The 25,630-nt window shown below is 40.8% G+C and overlaps 1 protein-coding gene across 1 annotated transcript in view; it reads left to right on the forward strand.

The window, feature by feature from the left end:
* The window catches only part of LOC117370359 (glypican-1-like), a 79,822-nt gene that overhangs the window by 49,967 nt on the left and 4,225 nt on the right, over positions 1–25,630 (forward strand). The window contains exons 2-8 of the mRNA XM_033965761.2: positions 8,270–8,428; positions 13,803–14,020; positions 16,450–16,623; positions 18,999–19,164; positions 19,836–19,966; positions 22,126–22,263; positions 23,270–23,397. Of these exons, the coding sequence (XP_033821652.2) occupies positions 8,270–8,428; positions 13,803–14,020; positions 16,450–16,623; positions 18,999–19,164; positions 19,836–19,966; positions 22,126–22,263; positions 23,270–23,397 (1,114 nt within the window). The remainder of the gene's footprint in view (positions 1–8,269; positions 8,429–13,802; positions 14,021–16,449; positions 16,624–18,998; positions 19,165–19,835; positions 19,967–22,125; positions 22,264–23,269; positions 23,398–25,630) is intronic.

Below are 25,630 nucleotides of genomic sequence, written 5' to 3' on the forward strand. Positions count from 1 at the left end.
TATCTCTCCTCCTCCGAGAGAGAAAACGAAGGGCAGAGGGAGTTCATGACTTTTAAAAGCGGTTCGTAGACGAGCAGCCAGTCTCCGAAGCTCAAAACTGAAGCGGCTGTGATGAGTAATGTCTGTGTAATTCAAGAAATGGCCATTAGGGGGTTGACTCCATGAGTTAATCAACACTCAAAGTTGAATTGATTATATTAGGGGGCATTTATTTTTACTACTTTATACATTTGAGATATATATATACAAAAATATATATATATATATATATATATATATATATATATATATATATATATATATATATTCAAATCCTCAAAGTAGTAACCAGCCAAAAATTTAGTAGAGCAATTAATTTTTTTTTTCTTTACTTCATATTTTTTTAAATCAGATTTTTTAACTTTAAGTAAAGGAGTGCCCCAAGGCTCAATTCTGGGCCCCCTACTTTTTACTATTTTTATTAATTCTATTGGTCACAATTTAAAAGAAAGCCACATACATTTATATGCAGATGATGCTGTTTTGTATGCAACTGCTCCTTCTGCTGATCAGGCACTTTTAAAACTGCAGCAAGATTTTAATGAAATCCAAAACTCCCTCATAAATCTTAAGCTGTTTTTGAATGCAAGTAAAACTAAGTATATGATTTTTTCTAAAAAACATTTCAGTAACATGCAAGCTACAAACCTTTACACACTAAATGGTACATCCATTGAAAGAGTCGACACTTATAAATATCTTGGGTTTTGGCTCGATGAAAACTTCTCCTTTACAAAACATATCTCAGAATGATGTAACAGTTTAAAATCTAAATTATCATTTTATTACAGAAACAAATATTGTATCCCAATGAGTTACATAAAAGAAATAGTGCAAGCAACCTTCCTATCTGTACTGGATTATGGGGATGTGGTGTATATGCAGACTTCAGCCTTTGCTTTGAAACCATTGGATCCACTGTTTCACTCGGCCCTTCGCTTTGTTACAGGTGATGGATTTGAAACTCATCACTGTACGCTCTATGAAAAAGTAGGTTGGCCATCACTGTCTGTTAGAAGAGAACAGCACTGCATTAAGTTTATCTATAAGGGATTACTTCAAAAACTGCCAGAGTACCTCACCTGCTTGTTAATTATTGATACCGGAACATTTAACACCAGATCACATGACTGCATAAGGCTAAGGACGAGCCGCACCAGAACTGAGATGGGAAAGAGGCTTTTGGCTGTTTTGCTTCACAAAAATGGAATATGCTCCAAGGAAAAGCAAAACTGGACACGTTGGTGACACAACTGCAATTTAATAATCTGATAACAAACTTTTATACACACACCTGCACTTGTTATTGATGTTTTTTATGGACTTATTTGTTTTGATTGTTTTTTTTCGGTTTGTGTTGTATTTTAAACAGGGCACCCATGAAAAAGAGAGCCAAAGTGCTCTCATTGGGTCCCCCTGTATAAATAAAGATAAATAAAATAAAATAAAAAATAAATATTTCCATATATCTTGCAACAATATCTCTTTGAAAACAGAACTAAAGTTATTTCTCACTTACCTCATGTGTTGTGACCATGCTAATTATTCACAACCTTCTGAGACCAGGGCGGAGTTTTGCTGTCACGGTGATGATAACAACAAGTAGCATGCTAACCACACATGCCCTGATTATCGTACAATAAAACGCAAAAAACACATATTTGGACGTAGACAGAACACAGAGGATTTATTTTGATCTCCAGAGCTGCTTATGCACTATATCAACACACATTTTACAAAAGTTTTAATGCTTTGAGTGTGATTGTTCAGTTGTTGTTGCATTGGAATAAATGAATAATAATAATAATAATAATAATAATAATAATAATAATAATCACTGTTATTATTATTATTATTATTATTATTATTATTATTATTATTATTAATTTATTGTTGTTGTTGTTGTTGTTGTTGTATTTTTTTTTTGTATTTTTATAATATATGTTTAATACATTTTTATTTAATATTTGATTTATTTTTTATTCATTTATTTGAATTATTTCCAAAGTCAGTTACAGTTTTTAACATTGAATTAATTGGACTTTTAAAGCATTGACTTTTACAACATGTTTACAACAACAATATCTTTTCTATACAAAAGTAGTCCATTATAAATAGATGTTTTGACCCATAATGCTGTAATTTTTTATATGTATATATATGTTTGTGTTTGTATATAAATGAATGCCACTTTTACCCCTCAGTGAACTTTCTCTATACTGCCCCCTGGTGGCCGCAGCTACATGACCTGCTCTACATGTTTTAGTAAGTTTGCGTCCTGCGCCACAGCCCATGGTTCATGAGTTCTTTTAAATAAATGACATTTTTATAGCAGGATGCCAGCTGCCTCCATTACCCATAACCCCTGGAATGCAGTAAAGCGTATGTGTCTGTGGTAAACGCCCTGCCACGTCTCGTTGGTATGGCAAACCCCAAACAACATGCTAACATTAGCCGCTCCACATGTACTGTAGTGTATGTAGCGGGCTGGTGTCTGCTGGAGCTGCTCCTGCCTGTTCCTGTCTGCTCCTGTATCCACTGCTCCTGTCTGCTCCCCCTGTCTCTGCTGCTCCTGTCTCCTCCTGTCTCTGCTGCTCCTGTCTCCTCTTGTCTCTGCTGCTCCTGTCTCCTCCTGTCTCTGCTGCTCCTGTCTCCTCCTGTCTCCTCTTGTCTCTGCTGCTCCTGTCTCCTCCTGTCTCCTCCTGTCTGCTCCTGCCTCTTTTTCTCCTGTTTCTGATTCTACTGTCTGCTTCTGTCTCTCCTGCTCCTGTCTCTTTTTCTCCTATCTGTTTCTTTCTGTTGCCACTCTCTGCTCCTGTATCTCCTTCTTCTTTCTCTGGTGTTCCTGTCTGCTCCTGCTCCTGTCTCTTCTGGTACTGTTGCTGCTGCTCCTGTCTGCCTCTTTCTGCTCCTGTCTGCTCCCATCTGCTCCCGTCTGCTCCTGTCTGCCTCTGTCTGCTCCTGTCTGCTCTTGTCCGCCTCTGTCTGCTCCTGTCTGCTCCTGTCTGCTCCTGTCTGCCTCTGTCTGCTTGTGTCTGTTCTTGTCTGCTCGTGTCTGCCTCTGTCTGCTCCTGTCTGCTCCTGTCTGCTCTTGTCTGCCTGTGTCTGTGTGCCTCTGAGTCGTTTGGGGAAAGTATCTTGATCAAAGTGAAAGTAAAGAAGCAAAGTTGACACGAGTGAAACCTCAGAGACGACCTGCCCCGCTCCTCTTCCTCTGAGCGGCTCCTCTTCTTTTGAGCCGCTCCTCTGGATTTAAAACTCTATTGGCTTTAAGCAGGATGGGCCTCGACTGTGCTTCAAATACTCAAAATAATCATGCAGATAGTATTTGTAGGGATCTAGCCATTCAGTCCTGATACCAAATAGCCCTGATTCAAATACTCTACCTTTAAGTATCTGCCAATGTCCGATATCGACTGATACTAGAGACTAAAAACAGCATTTATTTAAAATTAAACAGAACTGATCCAATCTCTGAAGTAACGACAGATCAACTTTCTCTCTCTCTTTCTGTCTCTCTCTCTGTTGTCCCCTCTGTCTGTCTCCCCTCCTCTCTCTCTCTCCCTCTCTCTCTCTCTCTCTCTGTCTGTCTCTCCTCCTCTCTCTCTCTCTCTCTCTCTCTCTCTCTCTCCCTCTCTCCTCCTCTCCCTCTCTCTCTGTTTGTCTCTCTGTTGTTTGTCAGTCTGTTCACTGTGTAAAACCTGATGATGTCATCTGCTGGACTCTTCCAGCACATCCCAAAATATCCTCAGCTCATGTGAGAAAAGTCTGGATCAGGGGCTGTTTTCTCTCTCTCTCCCTCTCTGTTGCTCTTTTTATCTTTCCCTCTCACTCTATCCCCATATCTCTCCTTCTGTCTTTTTTCTCTTTGTCTCCTACTTCTCTACCTCCCTTACTCTCTTTTTCTCTCCCTCTTTCTCTCCCTACCCCCCACCTCACTCTCTCTCCTTCCTTCACCCCCCCTTCTCTCTAGCTGTCCCTTCTCTCTATCTGCCCCCCCTCCTCCTCTCTCTGTCCCTCTCTCTCTCTCTGTCTGTCCCACTCCCTCTATTTCTCTCTCCCTTTGTCTCTCTCTGTCCTCCCCCTATCTGTCCTCCCTCTCTCTCCCTCTCTCCGTCCCGTTCCCTCTCTCAGACGGCGTTTCGTGTTGATAAAACATTCATGTGGACGTGATGATGCAGACTTGTCTTCTTCTGCTCCACTTACCCCAGCACACAAATCTGCCCCCAAACCCACCATGACACGCCCATGCACCCGCCCATGCACCCAACCTCGCATCCACCCACACACCCACCCACGCACCAACACATACACCCACCAATGCACCTAACCATACACCCACCCAGGCACCCACATCACATGGGCCCACTTATGTGACCGCCCAAGCACCCACCCAAGTGCCCACCCATGTAGGAGCAGAGACAGGAGCAGCAGAGACAGGAGGAGGAGAGACAGGAGCAGTAGAGACAGGAGGAGGAGAGACAGGAGTAGCAGAGACAGGAGGAGCAGAGACAGGAGCAGTAGAGACAGAAGGAGGAGAGACAGGAGCAGCAGAGACAGGAGGAGCAGAGACAGGAGGAGCAGAGACAGGAGGAGCAGAGACAAGAGGAGCAGAGACAGGAGCAGTAGAGACAGGAGGAGGAGAGACAGGAGGAGGAGAGACAGGAGCAGCAGAGACAGGAGGAGCAGAGACAGGAGGAGCAGAGACAGGAGGAGCAGAGACAGGAGCAGTAGAGACACACACATTACAAACACAGAGCTGTGGGGCACTGACTCAGAGTCCCGTGTTCGAGCCGGACGCTGCAGACCGACTCCCCGAGCGTCCGCCGACGTCAGATCTGTATTTTTACTCCTCGCCTTTAGGAACGAGGAAACGGCAGAAGTGAAGCAGTTTTGCTTTTATATTTGAAGGTCAGAGGCTCATTATTTCCAGTTTGGTGCACGAGCGTCTCTGTCACTCTGTGGGTCAGACACACGGGGACGATGCCGTTTTTAGGGAGAACTTTGGATTTTAAAATTTGAAAATGGTTTAACTGTCCATCATGACCTCCCTGTTATTTTGCCTGTCAGATTATCTAAAAAGTATTGGTTTTCTTCTCTCTCTCCCTCCCTCTCTGTCAGACTTTCTCTTTCCCTCTTGCTCTCTCTCTTTCTGTCTCTATCTCTCTATATCTCACTCCATCACTCACACCCTCCCTCTCCTTTACTCTCTCTCTTCCTCTCCCTCTCTCCTTTTCTCTCCCTCTCTATCTCTCTTCTTCCTCTTTCTCACTGTCTCCGTCTCTCACTCTCCCTTCTACACATCTCTCTCTATGTCCTCCCTCTACCTCTCATTCCTCTCCCTCCCTAGCCCCCACCTCCCTTCCACTCTCTCTCCATCTCTCACTCTCCCTTCTACACGTCTCTCTCTATGTCCTCCCTCTACCTCTCATTCTCTTTTTCTCTTCCTCTACCCCCTCACTTCCCTCTCACTCTCTCCATCTCTAACTCTCCCTCTTTCACCTCTTTCTTCTTTTCTCCCCCGCCCTCTCTTTCTCTCTGCTCTCTCTCTGTGTCTCCCCCTTTCTTTGTCCCACCCTCTTTCTCCACCCTCCCTCTTTCACCTCTTTCTTTTTTTCCTCCCCCACCCTCTCTTTCTCTCTGCTCTCTCTCTCTGTGCCTCCCCCTTTCTTTGTCCCACCCTCTCTCTCCACCTCTCTCCCTCTCTCCCTTTCTCCCCCTCTCTCTACGTCTGCAGGTGTAGCTAGCGTCTACAGATGTAGCATTCCCCACGTAATAAATAATTCATCTGAATAAAATCGGCCGCACTGTAGAGTCTGAGTTTTCTGCGGGAAAAGCCAAAAATACTGAGTCTGGAGTCCTGTGTCCTTTTGTCGATTAATCGGTTGATGGGGTCATACTTAGGAATGAACCAAACTGAACCGATACCGAAAATGATACTCTATAAGTGAGTGTGACGTCACCCACAGCGTTTAGCTTCAGTCAAATGAAGCTCATAGAAAGTGAATTAGATCCAGAATCGATGGAGCCGGACGTGCATCCATGATCACGTCCTATTTGGAACGGCAGGTTAGCTATGTCCATTTATATAAACAGTCTATGGACGATATCTTGCTTGGACATATAAGTCGATTCAATTGTGACTAGTTGCTGGTTGTAGTTGGCCCAGAAAGTCTCATTTTTTTTTTTTACTTTTATTTTTACAAAGTTGCTCTGCCGTTACTTAGAAATAATAACATTTGGATCAGTTCTGTCTCATTTTACTTTCGTTTTAAGGAAATAAATGCTGTTTTCATTCTCTCCCCTGACATCAGTTGATATCGGGTATTCGCAGATACTTAAAGCTAAATAGTTAGCTGAAGATTTGGTATTTTTTGGTATTTATCTGTAAAAACTCAGATTAAACTAATGATTCACAAGTTAACTCTGTCTTTATCTAAATACAAAGTTTCCCAGTACTTTTTTTCTACATAAATAGTAGTTTTTGCATGAGCTCCCCCTGCAGGTGTAGTACACAGAAATATGCGACTTATACTCAGATGCAATTTATATGTGAACTGTATGTTTTTTTCTTCATTTTTTTGCATTTTTTTTGGCTGATGCGACTTATACTCTGGAAAATATGGTAATACTTTTGAGAGCTTTTGCCACGCCCACTTTTTAGTCAACCAATCGATCGGCAGCACACGTCTTTAGTCCAACGAGAATTTCCTTACTCAACTACAGCCCTAAAAATACTGACAGGAGAAACAGTTATGTCATGATCGTGTTCTGTTTCTGTTAGTAGTAAACACCTTCATGGCAGTGTTCCTTTCTTTTTTACGATCGCAAATGTAAAACACCATCATTTCATTTCATCCAGTCTGGAGTTTGGAGATGACTTTGAACATCTCGAGACACGTTTAGCGTCAGATCAATGGAAACAGCTATTATCTCCGCCTCATTAAACCTCACATCTGGCAACGAGGGGATCCGCGCTTTACTCCGCTTCCTGTTCCTTTTGCAAATACCAAAAAAAACCAAAAAAAAACAACGCACAGAACATTCAAATGATCAGCAATAAACCCTTTTTTAGCGTCCTTACCTTTTCATTCACTTTACATAACATGACCCAGACTCACGCTTATACGTAATTATACACGCTTTTTCTCAAACCAGCATAAAAACATTTGAACTCTGAGTCATTCAACAACATGTATATATAAATGGACGTAGCCAACCTGCTAGCCGCCTTTCACTCTGGCTCCAATTCAGTTTCTATTGAAAAACTGTGTCCCCTCTCTCTGTAACTGCTGCTGTCAGACTCATCATTTTGGTCTTAAATGTTCATATTAACCCGCTCTATATGATCCTGGTGTTTTTATTTCACTATTGCGTCTGTGAATCAAGATATGAACATGTCTGCGTAATCCCTCAGTCCACGTCTTTATACAGTCTTGGAACCTGCACATACATGTTTTCGAATGGATTAATCGGTCAAATGAAATGCAAATATCACAGCTAGTCTGGTTTCATAAAAGGACTTGACGCTCCATACTGATGTTCATGTGTGTCAATATTTATTCTCTTTCACACCTTCGACATGTGAAAACTGAAAGACAGACAGAGAAAATTTGCTCCGCTCTGATACATAAAATACTTAAAAATACTGTACTCAAGTGTAATCAAATTCAACAGGATTTAGACGCTCTAATCTATAAAAACAGACCTGGAGTTGTGTTTTGTTTCATTCACACATGTTTGAGTAACACTTTATTATTAGTCTGTCTCCATCTCCAAAGTTCAAAATGCTCTGCTCCACCTTGTGATGTCATGAAGTGGTAGTTTTCAAGTTAACCGCTCCTTTTACCTTTAGTTCAGTAGAGATTAGCAAATCCACTTCATATCCTCGTTTTAAAGATTACATCGCAAGTTTTTTTTTGATAATCTCATTCTGTAAACATGTTTTGATTAGTGTTTGGATGTTATATTTAGTATTTCAATTTTGCGTATCTAGAAGAAATACCTTTGCAGTATTATCCATTTTAGTTTTTTGTCATATTGATTTTATTTTGATCAGCTGAAGTTGTTTTGAATGTGCTGTATCCATAAACAAACTGAATCTGAACGGAATCTTCCACCTCCAGCTGTTACTTCCATGTTTTCCCATTAACTCTTAAGCCCACACTCCACGCTGTGATGCAAACTAATGTGTGTTGTGTGTGTTTGTGTGTGTTCGTGTGTGTTCCAGGTGAGCACTTGCGGATGTGTCCCCAGGGCCCCACCTGCTGCACCAGCGTGATGGAGGAGAACTTGGCGGGTCTGAGCGCTCGAGAGACGGAGGCGTTGATCAGAGAAGCGGGTCGCTCGCTGCAGGCCTCATTCCACGCCCTGCACCGGAGCTTCGACAGTCAGTATCAACACGGACCTGTGTGTGTGTGAGTGTGTGTGTGCGAATATGTAGGGGTGTGTGTGCTGTGTGTGGGGGTGTGTGGGGGTGTGTGGGGGTGTGTATGCATGTGTGTGTTGTGTGTGTGTGAATATGTATGTGTGCATGTGCTGTGTGTGTATGCGTGTATATGAACATATGTGTGTGTATATGTGTGTGCGTACAGAACATTCCAAAAATCAGTAACATCTCTGACGAGCAGGCAGCAGACCCTCCACCAGAAAAGTTCCATGTTGCACCTTTATAATCTGTGCATAAATTGAAGCTTTGAGCTGTTCATGTGTTCAGTGTTTACAGTCCAGACTCTGGGATTATTTCAGCGTGTTTAAACTGATTTATGCATGTTTTTTTCTCATTTTATTATCAAAGACCCTTCACCCAATTTTAAAACCGTTTTCCGTGACAGATCAGGTTAATCTAAAACTCTTAATCCAAACTCATTCCCGATTTTCCTGACATTCCTAACATCCTATTTATCCACTACGATACGTTTATAAGCAGCTTTCACATTCCAGCTCTCGGCACAGCTAACAACGACTAGCTCTTAAGTTCACAACAGATAAAGCACTGATTAATTAGATGGAGACAGACTGATATGAACCCAGAGTGCTGCTTTGAAGCTAACTGTAGGCACTGCTCTGTCTGAGGCTTTATTAGACTTTAATATGAGGTTTATTATAATGCAATCTGACCATAAAGAACTGACTTAGCAAAAACAGGTGAGCTGATTTGTGCTGTTAAACAAGTCTCTCTAATAACATTACAGTCACATGCTAGCTAGCTTTAGCCAACAGTTTTCCAGTTAGCCGCTCTCACCTTTTTGTTGAAAATCAAACTCCTAAACGCTTGTATTGACCATAGGCTCCATTTAAATCCATTTTGTATTTTTTAGACAATCTAAAAACAATTTGGCAGTTTTTGCTAATGTGTGCGTTGTGTCACCATGGTAACTGATGAACATTTCACCCATGTACGTACATGTAGAACACCACCAGTGTAACGTCATTACAAAGTATTGATAGAGAAATTAGTTTTTTTTGCATTTGACCCATCCTTCAATGCCTCTGGAATAATCCTGACCAATCCTAAATGTGGTCAGAATTATTTTAGAAGTTGTATTTGGACTTATTAGTGTTTGAGGAGATCTTTAATCGCTTATTTTTCAAGACGCCATTTTGTAAATGAATCTCCGTTTCGACTGTGACAGGCCCGCTGTGACGTACCCCCTTCGTTCTCCAATTTCATTTTTTAAATTGGTGATACTAATAGGATTCGGCAGCGTTGCATCAACAATTTGGTACAAATAAAAAATAAAAAACCTACTCGCTAATGTGATGTGCAGCTGTCCATAGGGGGCGCCAACAGCTACACAGTGCTTTGTTGTGATGATGTTTACAGGCAACACGCAAACACACACATGCACTCACACACATACATATTCACACATGCACACACACACGCACACATTTAAATACTGTCACATGCACACACACAATCACACACATTTATATTTACACACACACATACACACCCCCACACACCCCTATTCACACACACACACACACACACACAGGAGCCCCTCAGGGCAGTGGCTGTTCTGCTAATGAGCAGTTGACCCACTGAGGAGTCCACACATCACCCAACATCTGAGGAGGAGACAGGGATGGAGGGAGGAAGAGGAGAGAAAGAGAGAAAGAGAGAGAGAGGTGAAGAAGTGTCTCTGCTAATGACAGGTCCACAGACGGATAAGACCAGAGGGAGGTGGAGAGATATAGTGTACAAATGTGCCTGGAGTAAGCAGTAGGTGTGTCAGTATCTGTATATATCTATAGTAAACACTCCAAAACACACTTGCATATTTCAAATTAATCTCATTCACACACATTAATTTAAACACATCCATAATAATATAAACATGTCAGAAAAAACATTGAAATACACAGTTTGGCTGGAATGTCGAACAGCTGTTTAAGTGGTGAAGTCAAAATATGCAAAGTGATGAGGTAATATTCCTCATTTCTACATGGAAAATTAATTAAATTTTAATTACAACATTTAATGGCTCATAAAACTGACCGTCTTACTGCTGTTGTACAAGCTAAAATGTTTAAACCAGCGCTGCCCTAGAGCTGATGGTGTCTTAGTCAAACAAGTGTTTTCTTTTATTTGGTTATTTAGTTTGGATTATAAAGATTTACTGGCAAAAATTGGAGTATGCAGTTTTGAACCTGCCTTTTCACTACTCTGCATTAGAGATAAACTAATATATGGCCCTTTTAGCGTAACAGCTATATGCATAGACTGTATATACCATATTTTCCAGACTATAAATCACACTTTTTTCATAGTTTGTCCGGGAGTGCGACTTCTACTCAGATGCGACTTATGTGTGAAATTATTAAAATATATAATTTCACATTTTCGTTATTGTCACTGTGCGAGGGCACTCTAGGCTTGTACCAGTATCTACTGCTCTTGTACCATTACGGTAATTGAAAAGACATCTGAGAAAGACTGAACAGAAATGCCCCCTAAAATAAAATAGTGTTCTGCCAAGTCTGATGACAGCCACGTAGAAGCGACACCGAGGATGAAGAATTCATAATGATTTAGAGTGAGGTGTAGAGTAAAAATGTTTTTTTTAATGCTTTAGTTATCTGATTTACTGTTAAGACCTTATATTAATATACCAGACACATGTTCAGTTCTGTCGATGCTTCATGTAGCTGAATAAATATAAATGTTCTTGGTCTCGAATTTTGTAAAATAAATGTTCCCAAAAAATGCGACTTATAGTTCAATGCGACTTATGTATGCTTTTTTCTTCATTATTATACATTTTTAGGCTGGTGTGGCTTATACTCCGGAGTGATGTATAGTTCAGAAAATATGGTATATATAAACGGACATAGCTAACCTGCTAGCTGCTGCATTCTAAATAAGAACTTCCAGCTCCCGCTAGCGTTAGCAACAGGTTTGATTGACAGCGTTGCTAAGCTCCAACTCCCATAAATCTCCAGCAGAGGGTGATATTTTGTTTTGGTTGATCTGCTGCCAAAAAAAAATCCACACATTTTTTTTTTTTTTTTTTTTTTGAAGAGATAACTGCATAAAATGTGTGGTAAAAAGTTTATAGTAAATTTAAACAACATCATTTGGGGAAATAATCCAAATTTGATTATTATCGGTCCTATGTATTGGCCCAAAATAACGTCAGATCTTATCAGCCATTAGTTGCTCTGGATTCTAAACAATTGGTATCGGCATCGGCCATAAAAAAAAAACAAAAAAAACAACATATTGGTCGATCTTTACTCTGCACACACAGCGCTTTTTGCACAATATCCTAATCATTTTGAGAGCTTTTGCCACAGCCAACCCGCTCCCCTTTTGAGTCAGTTCATTAGCTGTAGTTCAACCATTTCTGTTGTCATCTACAGCTTTAACTAGATGTGTGTGTGGATATTTAGTGTCATTTGGAGCTGAGCAGACTGCAGGAGGAGACAGCCTTATTATTATTAGTGTGGCCACCTCAGGAGCTGTGAATGAGTGAGCTCCGTCTGTTCATGGTTAGAGCGACTGGCACCGGCCCACGGACTCTGAAGCACAAACACAGAGCCTGAAGACACTGCGCAGCCTCTATTATCCCATCTGCGCTTAAATACTTTCAATTAAACCTTTAGTAAGAGGGTGGATGTGAACACTGTTATCGTATGGTTAGTGTTCATATGGTCAACAATATGTGGACTTGTATAATACATAATAAATCCATCTCCTACTCTTGACTCTGCAAAAACCTCATAGAGATAAAACTGGACAGGAAGTAGTGACGTTAACAGTGAAGATGTGAGAATAATCAACTATTACTTGTGATTTTTGCTATTTCTATTATTTAACAGCCATATGAGTACTATTTGTTTGAGAATCTATTTTAAAACATTACTGTAGACGAGATGTATTATAAAAGTTTACACAATCTTATTAAAGGTGCGGTAACACTTTCGAATAGATCCAGAACTAAACCTGAACTAAACCTAAACTAAACCTGAATGAAACATGAACTAAACCTGAACTAGAACAGAGCCAAAACAAGTCTACACCAGGACAAAATCATGACAATTATAAATGCTAAGAACCTGTTTATTTCCCTGTTCTGTTGTGTAGTGTAGTAGTGTAGTAAAGTGCTGTGAAGAAGCGGGACGACACACAATTTACACAAGACGGGACATGAGATTGGGTCCACGAGAACTAGACTAGACAAGATTTTGATATCATTTCTTAAAATAAATTGTTCAGTTTTGGCTTCGCCACTTTTAATTTGCCAGTACTTGATTTAATATTTTGCTGTCTCTGTAGAGCTGTTTTTTGGATCTCAAGCTTCTTAAGAAATGTGGCCTTTTATCAAATCCAAAAACTAAACTCCTGGGAAAAAAATCTCATGAGATAATTTTTCTGAATAAATATGTATAATGTAATTTCTGCTGATGTCTTTAGACGGAAGAAATTTGCAATTACTTTGTATAGAGGGAATTCAGACCTGGAAGGGATTATTATTATGATTTTACTTTATTTATTTATTTTTATAATCCTTTTCTCTGTTAGGCCTGATTTTGTATAATAATAATAATAATAATAATAATAATAATAATAATAATAATAATAATAATAATAATAATAATAATAATAATAATAATAGTATTTATTAATTTATTTTTATTGTACATTTTTTTCGTTTTTTTCTCCTTTGCATATGCCCATCAAAAAGGGATCTCGGGGAAAACAGGTGGGAGGTGACAGGTTTAAAAAGGGGAAAAAATGTAATCCAACTGTAACTACAGATGATGTCAACACTTGATTAAAACTTTTTTTTTTCTCATTGTGACAGTTTTGTCTCACGAGATCTTGCAGGATGAGATCTTGTGGAACGAGATCTTGCGACACGAGATCTTGTGGAACGCAATCTTGTGGAATGAGTTCATGTGGAACGAGATCTTGTGGAATGAGATCTTGTGGATGAGATCTTGTGGAATGAGATCTTGTGGACGAGATCTTGTGGAATGAGATCTTGTGGACGAGATCTTGTGGAATGAGATCTTGTGGACGAGATCTTGTGGAATGAGATCTTGTGACACGAGATCTTGTGGAACGAGATCTTGTGGAATGAGATCTTGTGGAATGAGATCTTGTGGAACGAGGTCTTTTACACGAGATCTTGTGACACGAGATCTTGTGGAATACGATCTTGTGGAATGAGATCTTGCGGCACGAGATTTTGCGGTACGAGATCTTGTCCCATCCCTCGTAATCATCGATATGTTTTTGCGGCCCGTTTCAGCCTACTTCACGGAGCTGCACAGCCAGTCGGAGCGGGCGCTGCAGGAGAAGCTGTCCCCTCTCGGTCCCCTGTACTCCCAGAACACTCGTCTGTTTGGTGACCTCTACACTGACCTGAGGCAGTACTACCGCGGCTCGGCTCTAAACCTGGACGAAACCCTGTCTGAGTTCTGGTCCCGCCTCCTGGAACGCACATTCAAGAGCTCCGCCCCCTCTGACGTGAGTAAGAATACAGCGTAAATTAGTGGATACAAAAACATTAACTTAAAAAAAGTTTACTAATCAATCTTGCTCACTAGCTCAAATTTAAAGCTGCCCTCCATAACTTTTCTAGTGCACCTGTTTGTCTTCATGTTGTCATGTTATATCTTTGCTTGGAATATCCCACAATATGGCATTAAAGGGCCCATAATACACTGTTTTCTAATCTCTGTTCTAATGTTTTTTCTAATAATAAAGCGTTGCTCGAACATGTGTGAATGAAACAAAACTCAAGCTCAATTTTAAAGCTGCACTTCGTAACTTTTCTAGTGCACCTGCTTGTCTTCATTCTGATGTTATTTCCTGGAATGTTCTACACTACGGCATTAAACACCTCACACTATGAAACAATTGAAACAAAGCAATAATATTCAGGTGCACCTGCTTTTCTCCTTGGAGGTTTTATTGCGTGGCCTGTAATGTCTCACGGCATGAAATTAAAATTGCCATACTGTAGAACAATTTACACTTTACCAGGAAAGTTACATAGTGCACCTTTAAAGAGCCCTATATTATTCTATCTTCTGATGTATGTTGTAATGTTTCCTCATCACAAACAGACCTGGAGTTGTGTTTTGTTCACACATGTTTAACACATGAACCCTGCATATTTAAGCTGAGTTCTTCTCTCAAACTGAAAACACTCTGTTCCACCTTGTGATGTCATCCTGTGGTAATACAGGAAGTGCTCCACTGTGTTTTTAAACTCCACACACCTTCACTAGAATCATTTGGATAATTTCAGCCTTGGAATTGCCAAACTCAAAAAAAACAATGGTGAAAAGGAGCTGTTAACCTGAATACTACCACTTCATGACATCACAAGGTGGAACAGAACATTTTGAGCTTGGAGATGTAGAAAGAATGAAACAAAACACAACTCCAGGTATGTTTTTTTGACGAGTTAACAGCATTATAACATGTCTTAATCCTCACAAGAGTCATGTTGTGTAAAATAGGACCTTTAAATATTATGACTGAATGAATTTGATCGTCGTGCGTGGACATGAGCTAAGTCTTTCATAGCGTTCCCGTCGTCTTAAGATTTGGGTTCTGTTTTGTTTCACTTCAATGTGACACACTGATAAGATTCCATTTTTAGATGTGTCACTGGGGCTTACAATGCTTCACATCTGGTATTATCACTTCCTCATGAGCGACTTGCTGTATTCCTGCGATAAGAAAAACATTTCAAACTCTTTAAATAGCACATCTCTGCGTATCTACAAAGGTGTTGATGTTCGAGTCTAATAACAGCACTGTTTTCTGGCACTTTGAGACTTTTATGGTGGACATGCTTGTCTCCGTGGAGATGTTATTACTTTGCCTGGAATGTTCCACGGTAATAATATATTGTGTTTGCTATCGATACGAAACTAGCAGTAAAAACATGGATTCTTACTCTACTCTGAGCAGGGTTCTGTGTCCACATATGCGACCTGTAACTTAGCTTACTGGCGTCGCATGGTTGTATCTATGGATGTGGGTTTAATGCTATACTGTGGAACATTCAAGGCAAAGCAATAACATCTTCATGGAGACAAGCAGGTAACGGTAACTCGGCCAAAAAAGTTACATTATGCATCTTGAACGGACAATGTATAAACCATAGACTGCACTCGCATTTCAAACAGGAAGTGAGAATGAGCGCCCTCTATCGACTTTGGCTCCAATTCACTTACTATTGAAAAAACGTTGCCCCTCTCTCTGTATCTGCTGCTGTCAGACTTGTTATTTTGGTCTTAAAATGTTCATATTAACCCGCTCTACGTGATTCTGGTGTTTTTATTTCGCTCCGGATTGGCTCTATGGTTGCTACGATACTCGCAGTAGGAATCCCAATATGAAACTCCAAAGCTCCAAGTTGGCCCCTATCCCTGCTAGCCTTGATGAGCTTCATTTGACTGGAGCCGAACGCTATGGGTGACGCCACACTCACCATATTTTCCGGAGTATAAGTCGCACCAGCCAAAAATACATAGATTTCACATATAAGTTGCACCCCTGGCAAAACTATGAAAAAAGGTGCAACTTATAGTCCGGAAAATACGGGAATCCTCTTCTTTATAGCTGTGTGAGCGTGTGATGGTTTACCTGCTTGTCCTTTAAAACTGAGAAAGGTCCACAAACAGTCCTAAAACACCAAATCAAGATCCCCATTTGTTTATTTGTTTTATTGCCCCGGTTTAGTCTTTTTTACTTGAGAAATAGGCAGTAATTGGACCTATATGATCTATTCTTACAATATCTCCAAATTTGGCCCTTAAAAAAGCATCTTGCACCTGTTTCCTCACAGAGCTACAAACTGCCCCAGGGACACAGTCTAATGAACTCACACTGTCCAGAACACCCTCGCTCTCATTCACAGCTCTGGTTGTGTCTGGCAGGTCGCTCTATCGGAGGACTACCTGGAGTGCGTCGCCAAGCAACAGGAGACGCTTCGCCCGTTCGCAGACGTGCCGCGAGACATGAAGACGAAGGTGGTGCGAGCTTTTGTGACGGCGCGATCGTTTGTCCAGGGGCTCATCGTCAGCGGGGAGGTGGTGAGGAAAGTGTCACAGGTGAGACTCACTGTTTCATAACGAGGAATTTCATTTTCGACAAAAACTTCTGCTGATAATCGTATAATATGGTCTAAGATAAGATAAGATACGTCATTAAATGGAGCTCAAGAGTGACCGTCCATCTCTAGTTTTGGAAGTAAATTTCCCATTCATTTTTCCCATAGACTTTCTGAAAAATTCATAATAAAAGTTTGAAAAGTTAGGGATTATCAGCTATGTGGTAACGAATGACCACAAGACCGATAATTGTATCTAAAATTTGTTTCTGAAACTTTATAAACTGCAAAGTTATTAAAGCGTTTTGATGAATCTTGTGTTTTGAATGTGTTTTTTGGACTCAAAACACAAAATAAATGCATTATGGAGATTAGTTGCCACCACAGACTGTATAAAGTAGTGGACTAAGTGAGTGTGACGTCACCCATCGCGTTTGGCTCCAGTCAAATGAAGGCTAGAGCAGTTAGCATTCATATTTGGAATTCTGACCTTGAGTATCATAGCAACCAAAGAGCCAATGGAGCGAGGCTGTTGAAGGTAACGCCTCTTCCCGTTCACACCGCTGGTTTAGCAGGAAGCGTTCAGTTAGCAACACTGTCAATCAAACTTGTTGCTAACACTAGTGAGACAACCTTGAGGAAAGAAGACGCATGATTTGTCTGTCCTTAATGTTCATATCTTGAGTCACAGACACAATAGTGAAATAAAAAACGCAGGATCTGGAAGAGCAGGTTAATAAGAACATTTAATACCAAAATGACGAGTCTGGCAGCAGCAGTTGCAGAAAGAGAAGCGATGTTTTTTCAGTGTAAAGTGAATTGGAGCCAGAGTCGATGGAGACAGCGGCTAGCAGGTTAGCTATGTCCTTTTATATATACAGTCTATGGTTCCCATGTAGCTGGTTCGCCTCCGCAATGTTTTTGTACTTTTGATATTGGAATTTTTCAAAAAGTCTATGGGAAAAATGAAAGATGAAAAGAATGAAAAATTTACTTCTGAATCTGGGGAGGACATGGAAGTGGGCGGGGCTGTGGAGCTACACACAGCCCTGTGTTTGAGCCATGATCCAGCTTTAGGGTTTATGGGGTATTTGGTTTTGCCCTGAGGTTGGGACACACCACATAAACATAATTTCCTCATCTTTGCTGTTTTCCTCTTTGGGCTGAGTCTCTGTGAAACGGCGGCGATGGATGCTCTGTGGTCACACCCAAACTGCCACAGAAAAAAGCCGATCTCCACCCAAAAAACACAGGCTCACAAAACACATCAAAACTTAAGTGTCATCAAAACAAAGCTCTTCTCTGCAGACATGACAGAGCAGCTGTCAGAGCCTCCCCGAGCGGCTCCTCACTTTATCTCTGCTCTGTCCAAACAATAAAAGGTCTATGAAATGTTTACCGCAGCCATTTTAAATTATAAACAATTATCTTTATGGCAACGCCTTTTCTTCACTTTTCTAGAATAGACAGTTTTTCTTGTTTAACTTCTCCATAACGTGCATAATTTAAAGTTGTACTGTGTAACTTTACTAAACAAGCATCTGCCTCCTGCCTACTTTTCTCCATGTTATTGCTGTAATGTTCCACAGCATGGCATTAAAGTGAACAAAACAACCAGGGGCCCAATCGTATATTAAATGCACTGTATTTTCTGATTACGTGGCTGCTTTGGTCTCCGACCTGTGGTTGAGAATCAATAGCCGTGTCCCAATTCAATGGCTACACCATTCGACGGGCCCACGAAGGCCATGCCGAAACGAGACCGACCTACGCCACGAAGCTTACATCAACCGCTGTTTGTGCGCATAATATCCCGTGATCCCGTGTACAATATGGGTGCAGAAATTATTAACAAATAAAAATATAAGAAAACTCTTTTATTTATAATTATTCAAAACCCCATGTATCCAAATATGTGATATGTATATTTTAATTTGGGTAATCAGTACTCTGTAAATAAATACATTTTCAAAGTATTCTTCCCATTTCTGTTATAGGGATAGGACAATACACAATAATATCATTTATTGTGATAAAAAGGGTCGACAATAATCGTTCATGGGACATTTTATATAATTGTGTCTTAGGGGCCCAGAATAGGACCTTTTTCTTATTAACTTGTATTAGAGTGGGGCCCATGTGAGGCTTATTGCCCTGGGACACCCAAATTTCAGGTGACGGCCCCTGATCATCGTCCCATACCTACTGTTGATAGATGATAAACTACAAACATTTCCCTGTGTCTCTGCCCATGTGCTTTCACCACTCCATTACTGCCCTCTAGTGGCTGTTCTTATACTTGGCTGTCTGCACTGATCCCTGATAAGCCGTAGATTGGATTATACTGATCTGTTTTGGTTGCTTTCTTGTTTGCAGGTCGCTCTGAGTCCCGAGTGTGTGAAAGCGCTGATGAAGCTGGTGTACTGTCCTCACTGCCGCGGTTTGGCCTCCGTCGCCCCCTGCTCCAACTACTGCTCCAACGTCATGAAGGGGTGCCTCGCCAACCAGGCCGACCTCAACTCCGAGTGGCAGAATCTCATTGGTACGAAAGAAAAATGATGTTTTACTGTGAAATTATATGAACAACATGTAAAAAATGCCAAAAGTGCAAATCAGTGGTCAACGCAAAGGGTGGTTTTAAGTTTTTTTTAAGCTTAAACAAGTTATTTTGTGGTAATTTTGAGTTTATTTTTATTTGCCACATTCCATATATGTTCATTTATAATTATGATGGTTCACTGAGACTATACAGTGTAAATAATCTTACAAATAAAGCAGAAATATACATGAAAAAATGCGTCCAAACTTCTCACCGGCTGTGTAGATTACAAATTTCTTTTCATACAAATAAATGTAAACATACCTCGAAGGATTCACTTATTGCAAAATGTTGAAACTATTACTTTGTTAGAAACACGCAACAGTCTGAACAGTACAAAATTTATCTTAACATCCATTCACTGAGACTTGGCAATGTGGGAAAAGTGTCTTGCCCAAGGACACAAGAGCAGGACCGATGGGGCTGAAGCTTCCCCCACAGCACCACTGACAATACAGGAATTTTAAATGACGTTTTTCAGGTCAGTATTTCGATAAATGTGGATAATATCTGGTAAAAAGTCGTTTTGTGAGAGTTGTCTTGTTTTAAATCAATGGAGTAATCGGTCATATTTCTCTTCTTCTTCTTCTTCTTCTTCTGTTTCTTTCAAACAGACACCATGATCCAGGTGGCCTCCAGCTTCAGCACAGAGCCCAGTCTAGACGTGGTCCTGTCCTCCATCCCGTCTCGGATCTATGAGGCTGTTTACTACCTGAAGGAAAACATGGACTCCTTCACTGCAAAGGTGAGAGACCAACTCTGTCTCTCACTCTCTCCACCTCTCCCTCTTCTCTCTCCCACTCTCTGCCTCTCTGTCTCTCCCTCTTCTTTCTCCCTCTCTACCTCTCCCTCTCTCCCATTTCCTTATTCTCTCTCCTCTCTCTCTCTCTCTCTCTCTCTCCCCCTCTCCTCTTTCTTTCGCTCTCTCTCCCCCTCTCTTCTTTCTCTCGCGCTCTCTCCCTCTTTCCTTCACTCTCTCCTCTTTCACTCTCTCATTCCCTCCCGCTCTCTGTCCTCTTTCACTTTCTTTTTCCCTCTCTCTCTTTTTTCCCTCTCTCCTTTCTCTCTCTCTCCTCTTTTCCTCTCTCTCTCCGTCTTTCTCTTTCTCCCTTTTCACTCTGTCTTTCTCTCTCTCCTCTTTCCCTCTTTCTCTCTCTCTATTTCTCCCCCCCTCCCTCTCTCTCTCTGTCTCTCTCCTTTTTCACTGTCTTTCTCTCTCTCCCTCTTTCTCTCTCTATCTCTCCTCTTTCCCTCTTTCTCTCTCTCCATTTCTCTCCCTCCCTCTCTCTCTCCTTTTTCACTCTGTCTTTCTCTCTCTATCTCTCCTCTTTCTCTCTCTCCATTTCTCTCTCCCTCCCTCTCTCTTTCTCTCTTCTTTTTCACTCTGTCTTTCTCTCTCCCTCTTTCTCTCTATCTCTCCTCTTTCCCTCTTTCTCTCTCTCCATTTCTCTCTCCTCTTGCTCTATCTCTCTTCCACTCTCTCCCTCCCTTTCTCTCTCTGTCTCTTATTTCCTTTCCACACAAACATCTTACAGTAAAAATCATCCAGACGTGTTTTGTTTCAGTTTAAACTCATTGGATCATCTTTGTAAAACACTCGTTTAATATTATCACACATTTGGGGTGAGTAAATCGTCTTATTACACCAGTTCATAGCCCATAATGGGATATCGGCTGAATCGATATCTTGGAACGCGATACCCGATCCGTCAAAACGTTCGATATCTGACACCAGCCTCGTATCGTTGCATCTCTCTAAACAAAGAGCTTGTGTACGCAGGGCCAACACAAAAGATTTTTTATTACAAGACATTTCAAGGCTATTCATTTCACCATGATTACCACACTCAGGAAACTGGGCTGTAGAATTTCAAACACCTGCTTTGATTAAAGATTTTGGCAAAGGGCGAACAGTTTAATTATCGTGTTCAGAGAGTTATATCTTTCCGAGGGCGTTATCGAGACCGGAGCCTTTTGCCGTAGGGAGTATTTAGCTAATAAAGGCGGCAACAGTTAAACAAACAGCTTTTGTAAAAATATTCACATCTCTATTGTGTGTTTATCGTGCTGCTTTAGTGACACCTAGTGGAGAAATATAAGCACTGCATTTTCTGATGGAGCTGATCAGAGCTGAATGAATCAGGCTCAGACAGAATTGTAAACAGTCACATTTTTATTAAGGGATTTTCCTTCTTCAAGTCATTCTTTACCTCTCCCTCTTCTCTCCCTCTGTGGCTCTCCCTCTCTTCTCTTTCCCTCTCTGTTGCTCTCTCTCTCCCTATCTCTCTCTCCCTCTCCGCTCCCTGGCTCTCTCTCTCTGTCTCTCCCTCTTCTCTCTCTCTCTCTCTCTCTGTCTCTCCCTTTTCTCTCTCCCTCTCCTCTCCCTGGCTCTCCCTATCTCTCTCCCTCTTCTCTCTCCCTCTTCTCTCTCTCTCTCCTCTCTCCATCTCTGTCTCTCCCTCTTCTCTCTCTCTCTTCTCTCTCCATCGCTATCTCTCTCTCTTCTCTCTCCATCTCTGTCTCTCCTCTCTCTCTATGTCTCTCCCTCTTCTCTCTCTCTTCGTCTTCTCTCTCTCTTCTTCTTCTCTCTCTTCTTCTTCTTCTCTCTCTCTTCTTCTTCTCTCTCAGTCTCTCCCTTTCTCTGTCTCTCCCTCTTCTCTCTCCCTTTTCCCTCTCTCTCTTCACTCTCCATCTCTGTCTCTCCTCTCTGTCTCTCTCTCTCTCTCTCTCTCTATGTCTCTCCCTCTTCTCTCTCTCTCTTCTTCTTCTCTCTCTCTCTCCTTCTCTCTCTCTGTCTCTCCCTCTCTGTCTCTCCCTCTTCTACTATTTTAAAACTATTAGGTCCTTATATCTTTGTTGGTGTTTTATTAAAGTGTATTAAAGTGCAGATCCTGTTCTGTGTAGGTGTATCAGACGTGTGGGACCCCAGGGGAATCCGGCACCGGGACCCCCACTGTCCAGGAGCAGAGGAAGAAGAGCAGCTCTCTGACCGCTTCAGAGAGCAAACCATCGCCCTCTGCTGGCATCAGACTGGAAATGCAGGTCTGTGTGGGGCTAGTTTTATTTTATTTTTTTATTTTATGTTGTGCTAATACAGTGTTTTTATAGTTTTTTACCACTGCAGAATGTTTTTGCACCTCTGAATCATTTCTGGGGGTGAAGTTGTCTCTTTCTTTTTCTAAAACAATATAAAGACTTGGTAAATGGTCACATTTTGATATATAGCAATTTTCTACTTTCAGTCTAGCGCTTTACCTCAAGGAACTACTCACCCATTCACACAACTCAGCAACTTTTATCATTATCATGATATAATCATTAATCACAATTATTTTGGCCATGATAATCGTCACACAAAATTTCAATATTGTCCCACGCTTAGATTTGAACCGCCGACCTTTGAACCTCCAGCTGAGCTGCTGCCGCCACACTTGACTTCAACTAAAACCTGGAAATGCTCTTTTGCGTTGTTAAAGTAATGTATTTGTATCACATTTACAATAGCGATGCAGCTATAACAGACATGTCAGATTCAGGCCCCCGGGCCAAATCATATTTTCATGTTTTTATGTTGACGGTACACTGAGGTTTTTTGTTTTAATTTAAGACACACTTTTTTCAAACTGTGCCTGAAAATCCACACTGACACACCATCAACACAAGATGAACATATCTGCATGTTTAGAAAATAAAACAGCACCAACACAGGCTGTCTGCTTTTATTTCTTCTGAAAGCTTTTGTCGTCTTTTTACATTGACCAAGTTCTTCCCACTGCCGCCTCCAACGTCGAACCAAATGACAGTTCAAAACCAAACTGCTAGAGAGTGCCCCCCTGTGGCCATTAGCGAATAAAAATCTATAAATTAGCCACACCATTGTATAGTCCGCAGGGTTCAAAGCGTGGGAAAAAAGTAGAGGCTTATAGTCCGAACTATACCATGCATAGAACTACTTTGAGTTAAAATATGTTACTTTATATTTAAAAGATCTGTTTCCTCCTTTAATCTCAGATGTTGTAAAGTTAAATCTTGCCTTGTGTTTGCTCAGGTCTCCATCCTCACCACGAAACTGAGGGAGATGCGTCAGTACTGGATCGAGCTCCCTGTGGCGCTGTGTGGGAAAGTCGCCGAAGGCTCCAGTCCAGACAAATGCTGGAACGGAATGTCCAAAGGAAGGTACGAGAAACCAATCAGAAACATCGAAATAGCCTGCACTTTAAAGGCTCACGTCCAAAACTAAGAGTGAGTTTGAGTTTAAAATGTGGATGACAGGTTTGGATCCTTCAGTAATTTCTACTTAAGTTGGTGGAATAAAACCTGTTGTAAATGTAAATTATAGTTTTACACCGATCCAGAAGCAGTTAGTGAAGAAAAGTTGAAAAATATGTTGAAAATTACAGGAAGTTGAGAGTCCCACATTGATGACATCACACTGGGAGAACTCTGTCCAAAAGTTCAGCCCAATTTACACAAGAAGAAAAATGTTACACAGTGCATATATACAGGTCCTGTATTGCACAAAACTGACTCTTGTGAGCTTTAAACCATGTTCTAATGATGTTACCTCCTCAAAAACAGACCTGGAGTTGTGTTTTGTTTCATTCACTACATCTCCAAAGCTCAAAATGCTCTGTTCCACCTTGTGATGTCATGAAGTGGTAGTTTTTAAGTTAGCAGCTCCTTTTGCCTTCAGTAAAGTTCAGTAAAGCTTGGCAATTCCACAGCTGAAATCATCCAAAATGATTCTAATGAAGGTGTTTGAAGTTTTAGCAAAAGATGACATCACAAGGTGGAAGTGAGTGTTTTCAGTTTGGGAGGAGAACTCAGCCTAAATATGCAGAATTTGTGTGTTAAACATGTGTGAATGAAACAAAACATAACTCTAAGTCTGTTTGTGATGAGGAAACAACATTAGAACAGATCAGAAAATTGTGTAATATGTGCCCTTTAATACTTTTACCTGGAGTACTTGTTCCACCGCTTCAGTCTGGTTCAGTGTTTCGTTATGTTCATATTCATCCAGTGCTTGTATAATGGATTTAAGAATAATTTAACGCTGCTCCACTCTCTCCTCCTGCCGTGAAATGCTCCATCTATGGTCATGTGATTTATAGCGAGTCAAACCTAGTGCATAGACGGCTCTGCTCTGAGTAATCGCCACACCGTAAAATCTAAGTGCCCGAGTGTGTGTTAGAGACGAGAGTGTGAGCTTACGTACAGGCAAACAGCTTAGAGCGAGAGAGGTTAAAGAGGAGGTATCCCTGGGTTTCAGACGACATCACAACATTCTAGGGTCTAGTCCATAGACTGTATATATAAATGGACATAGATAACCTGCTAGGAAGTGAGCATGGACTTACTGTGATGCACGGACTTAATGCAGTGGATACTTTTTACTTTTACTTCACTACATTTGAGAGCAGTATCTGTACTTTCTCCTCCACTATATTTCTGAACTGAACTGTAAACTGAAAGTACTTTTCATTTGATTTGAAGAGTTATTTATACCACGTTCATGGAAACTTCAAGTTTTTGAGTTCAAGCTTCGGCTTTGAGCAAAAATAAATACACAAAATTCATTAGAAAGATTCATATTGTTTCTGTGACCAAAATGTGTGTCATTTTTAATCAATATCACTACATTTACAATTTAACAAATGAACACTTGTGTGAAAAACTTTTACTTTTTGCTCTTAAAGTACATGTTTAAAGAGGCACTTTAATGTTTTTACTTAGGTAGATTTGTTCATGATACTTTTACCTTTACTTGAGTAACTTTGTACCTCTATCTGCACTTTTACTTAACAAAACTGAGTACTTCATCCACCACTGCTCACATGTAGCTCCACAGTGACACCTGCTGGAGTAACTGTGTCATTGCTATTAAAATGAACTGGTAAAAGCAGACTGTTTAAATTATTATTATTTATCACGATCCTGTTCTAAATGACATGTCGTGGGAGTGTTTGTGCGCTGCTTTTACAGGATTCAGATTGGTTGAAAACTATGGTATAAATTGTGCATCTGTGGTGTGTTTTTATTTAATTACATAGTGAAAAGAAGATGTTTTTAAAATGGAGATGTTTTGGCTGCCATCTGGAGGTCATTATCATCTTTCCATCAGTTTAAATAAATAAAATGCACCAACTTTAGCAGTTTAAGGGTTAAATGAAAACAATCCAAAATGGTGTGTGACCTGCAGCTGAAAACAGCAGCAGAAAAGATCAGATCAGTTTGTGTTTGGATGGTTCTGAAAAGACACATCGAAAGTAGCCTTCATTATTTCTCTCTCTCTCTCTCTCTCTCTTCCTTACTCTCCCTTTAACCTCCCTCTCCCTCTGTCTGTCTCCCCCTCTCCCTCTCTCTACCGCTCCTTCTCTCCCCCTTTACCCTCCTCTCCCTCTTCCTT

The sequence above is a fragment of the Periophthalmus magnuspinnatus genome, chromosome 4 (assembly GCF_009829125.3).
Source record: "Periophthalmus magnuspinnatus isolate fPerMag1 chromosome 4, fPerMag1.2.pri, whole genome shotgun sequence".
Lineage (NCBI taxonomy): Eukaryota > Metazoa > Chordata > Actinopteri > Gobiiformes > Gobiidae > Periophthalmus > Periophthalmus magnuspinnatus.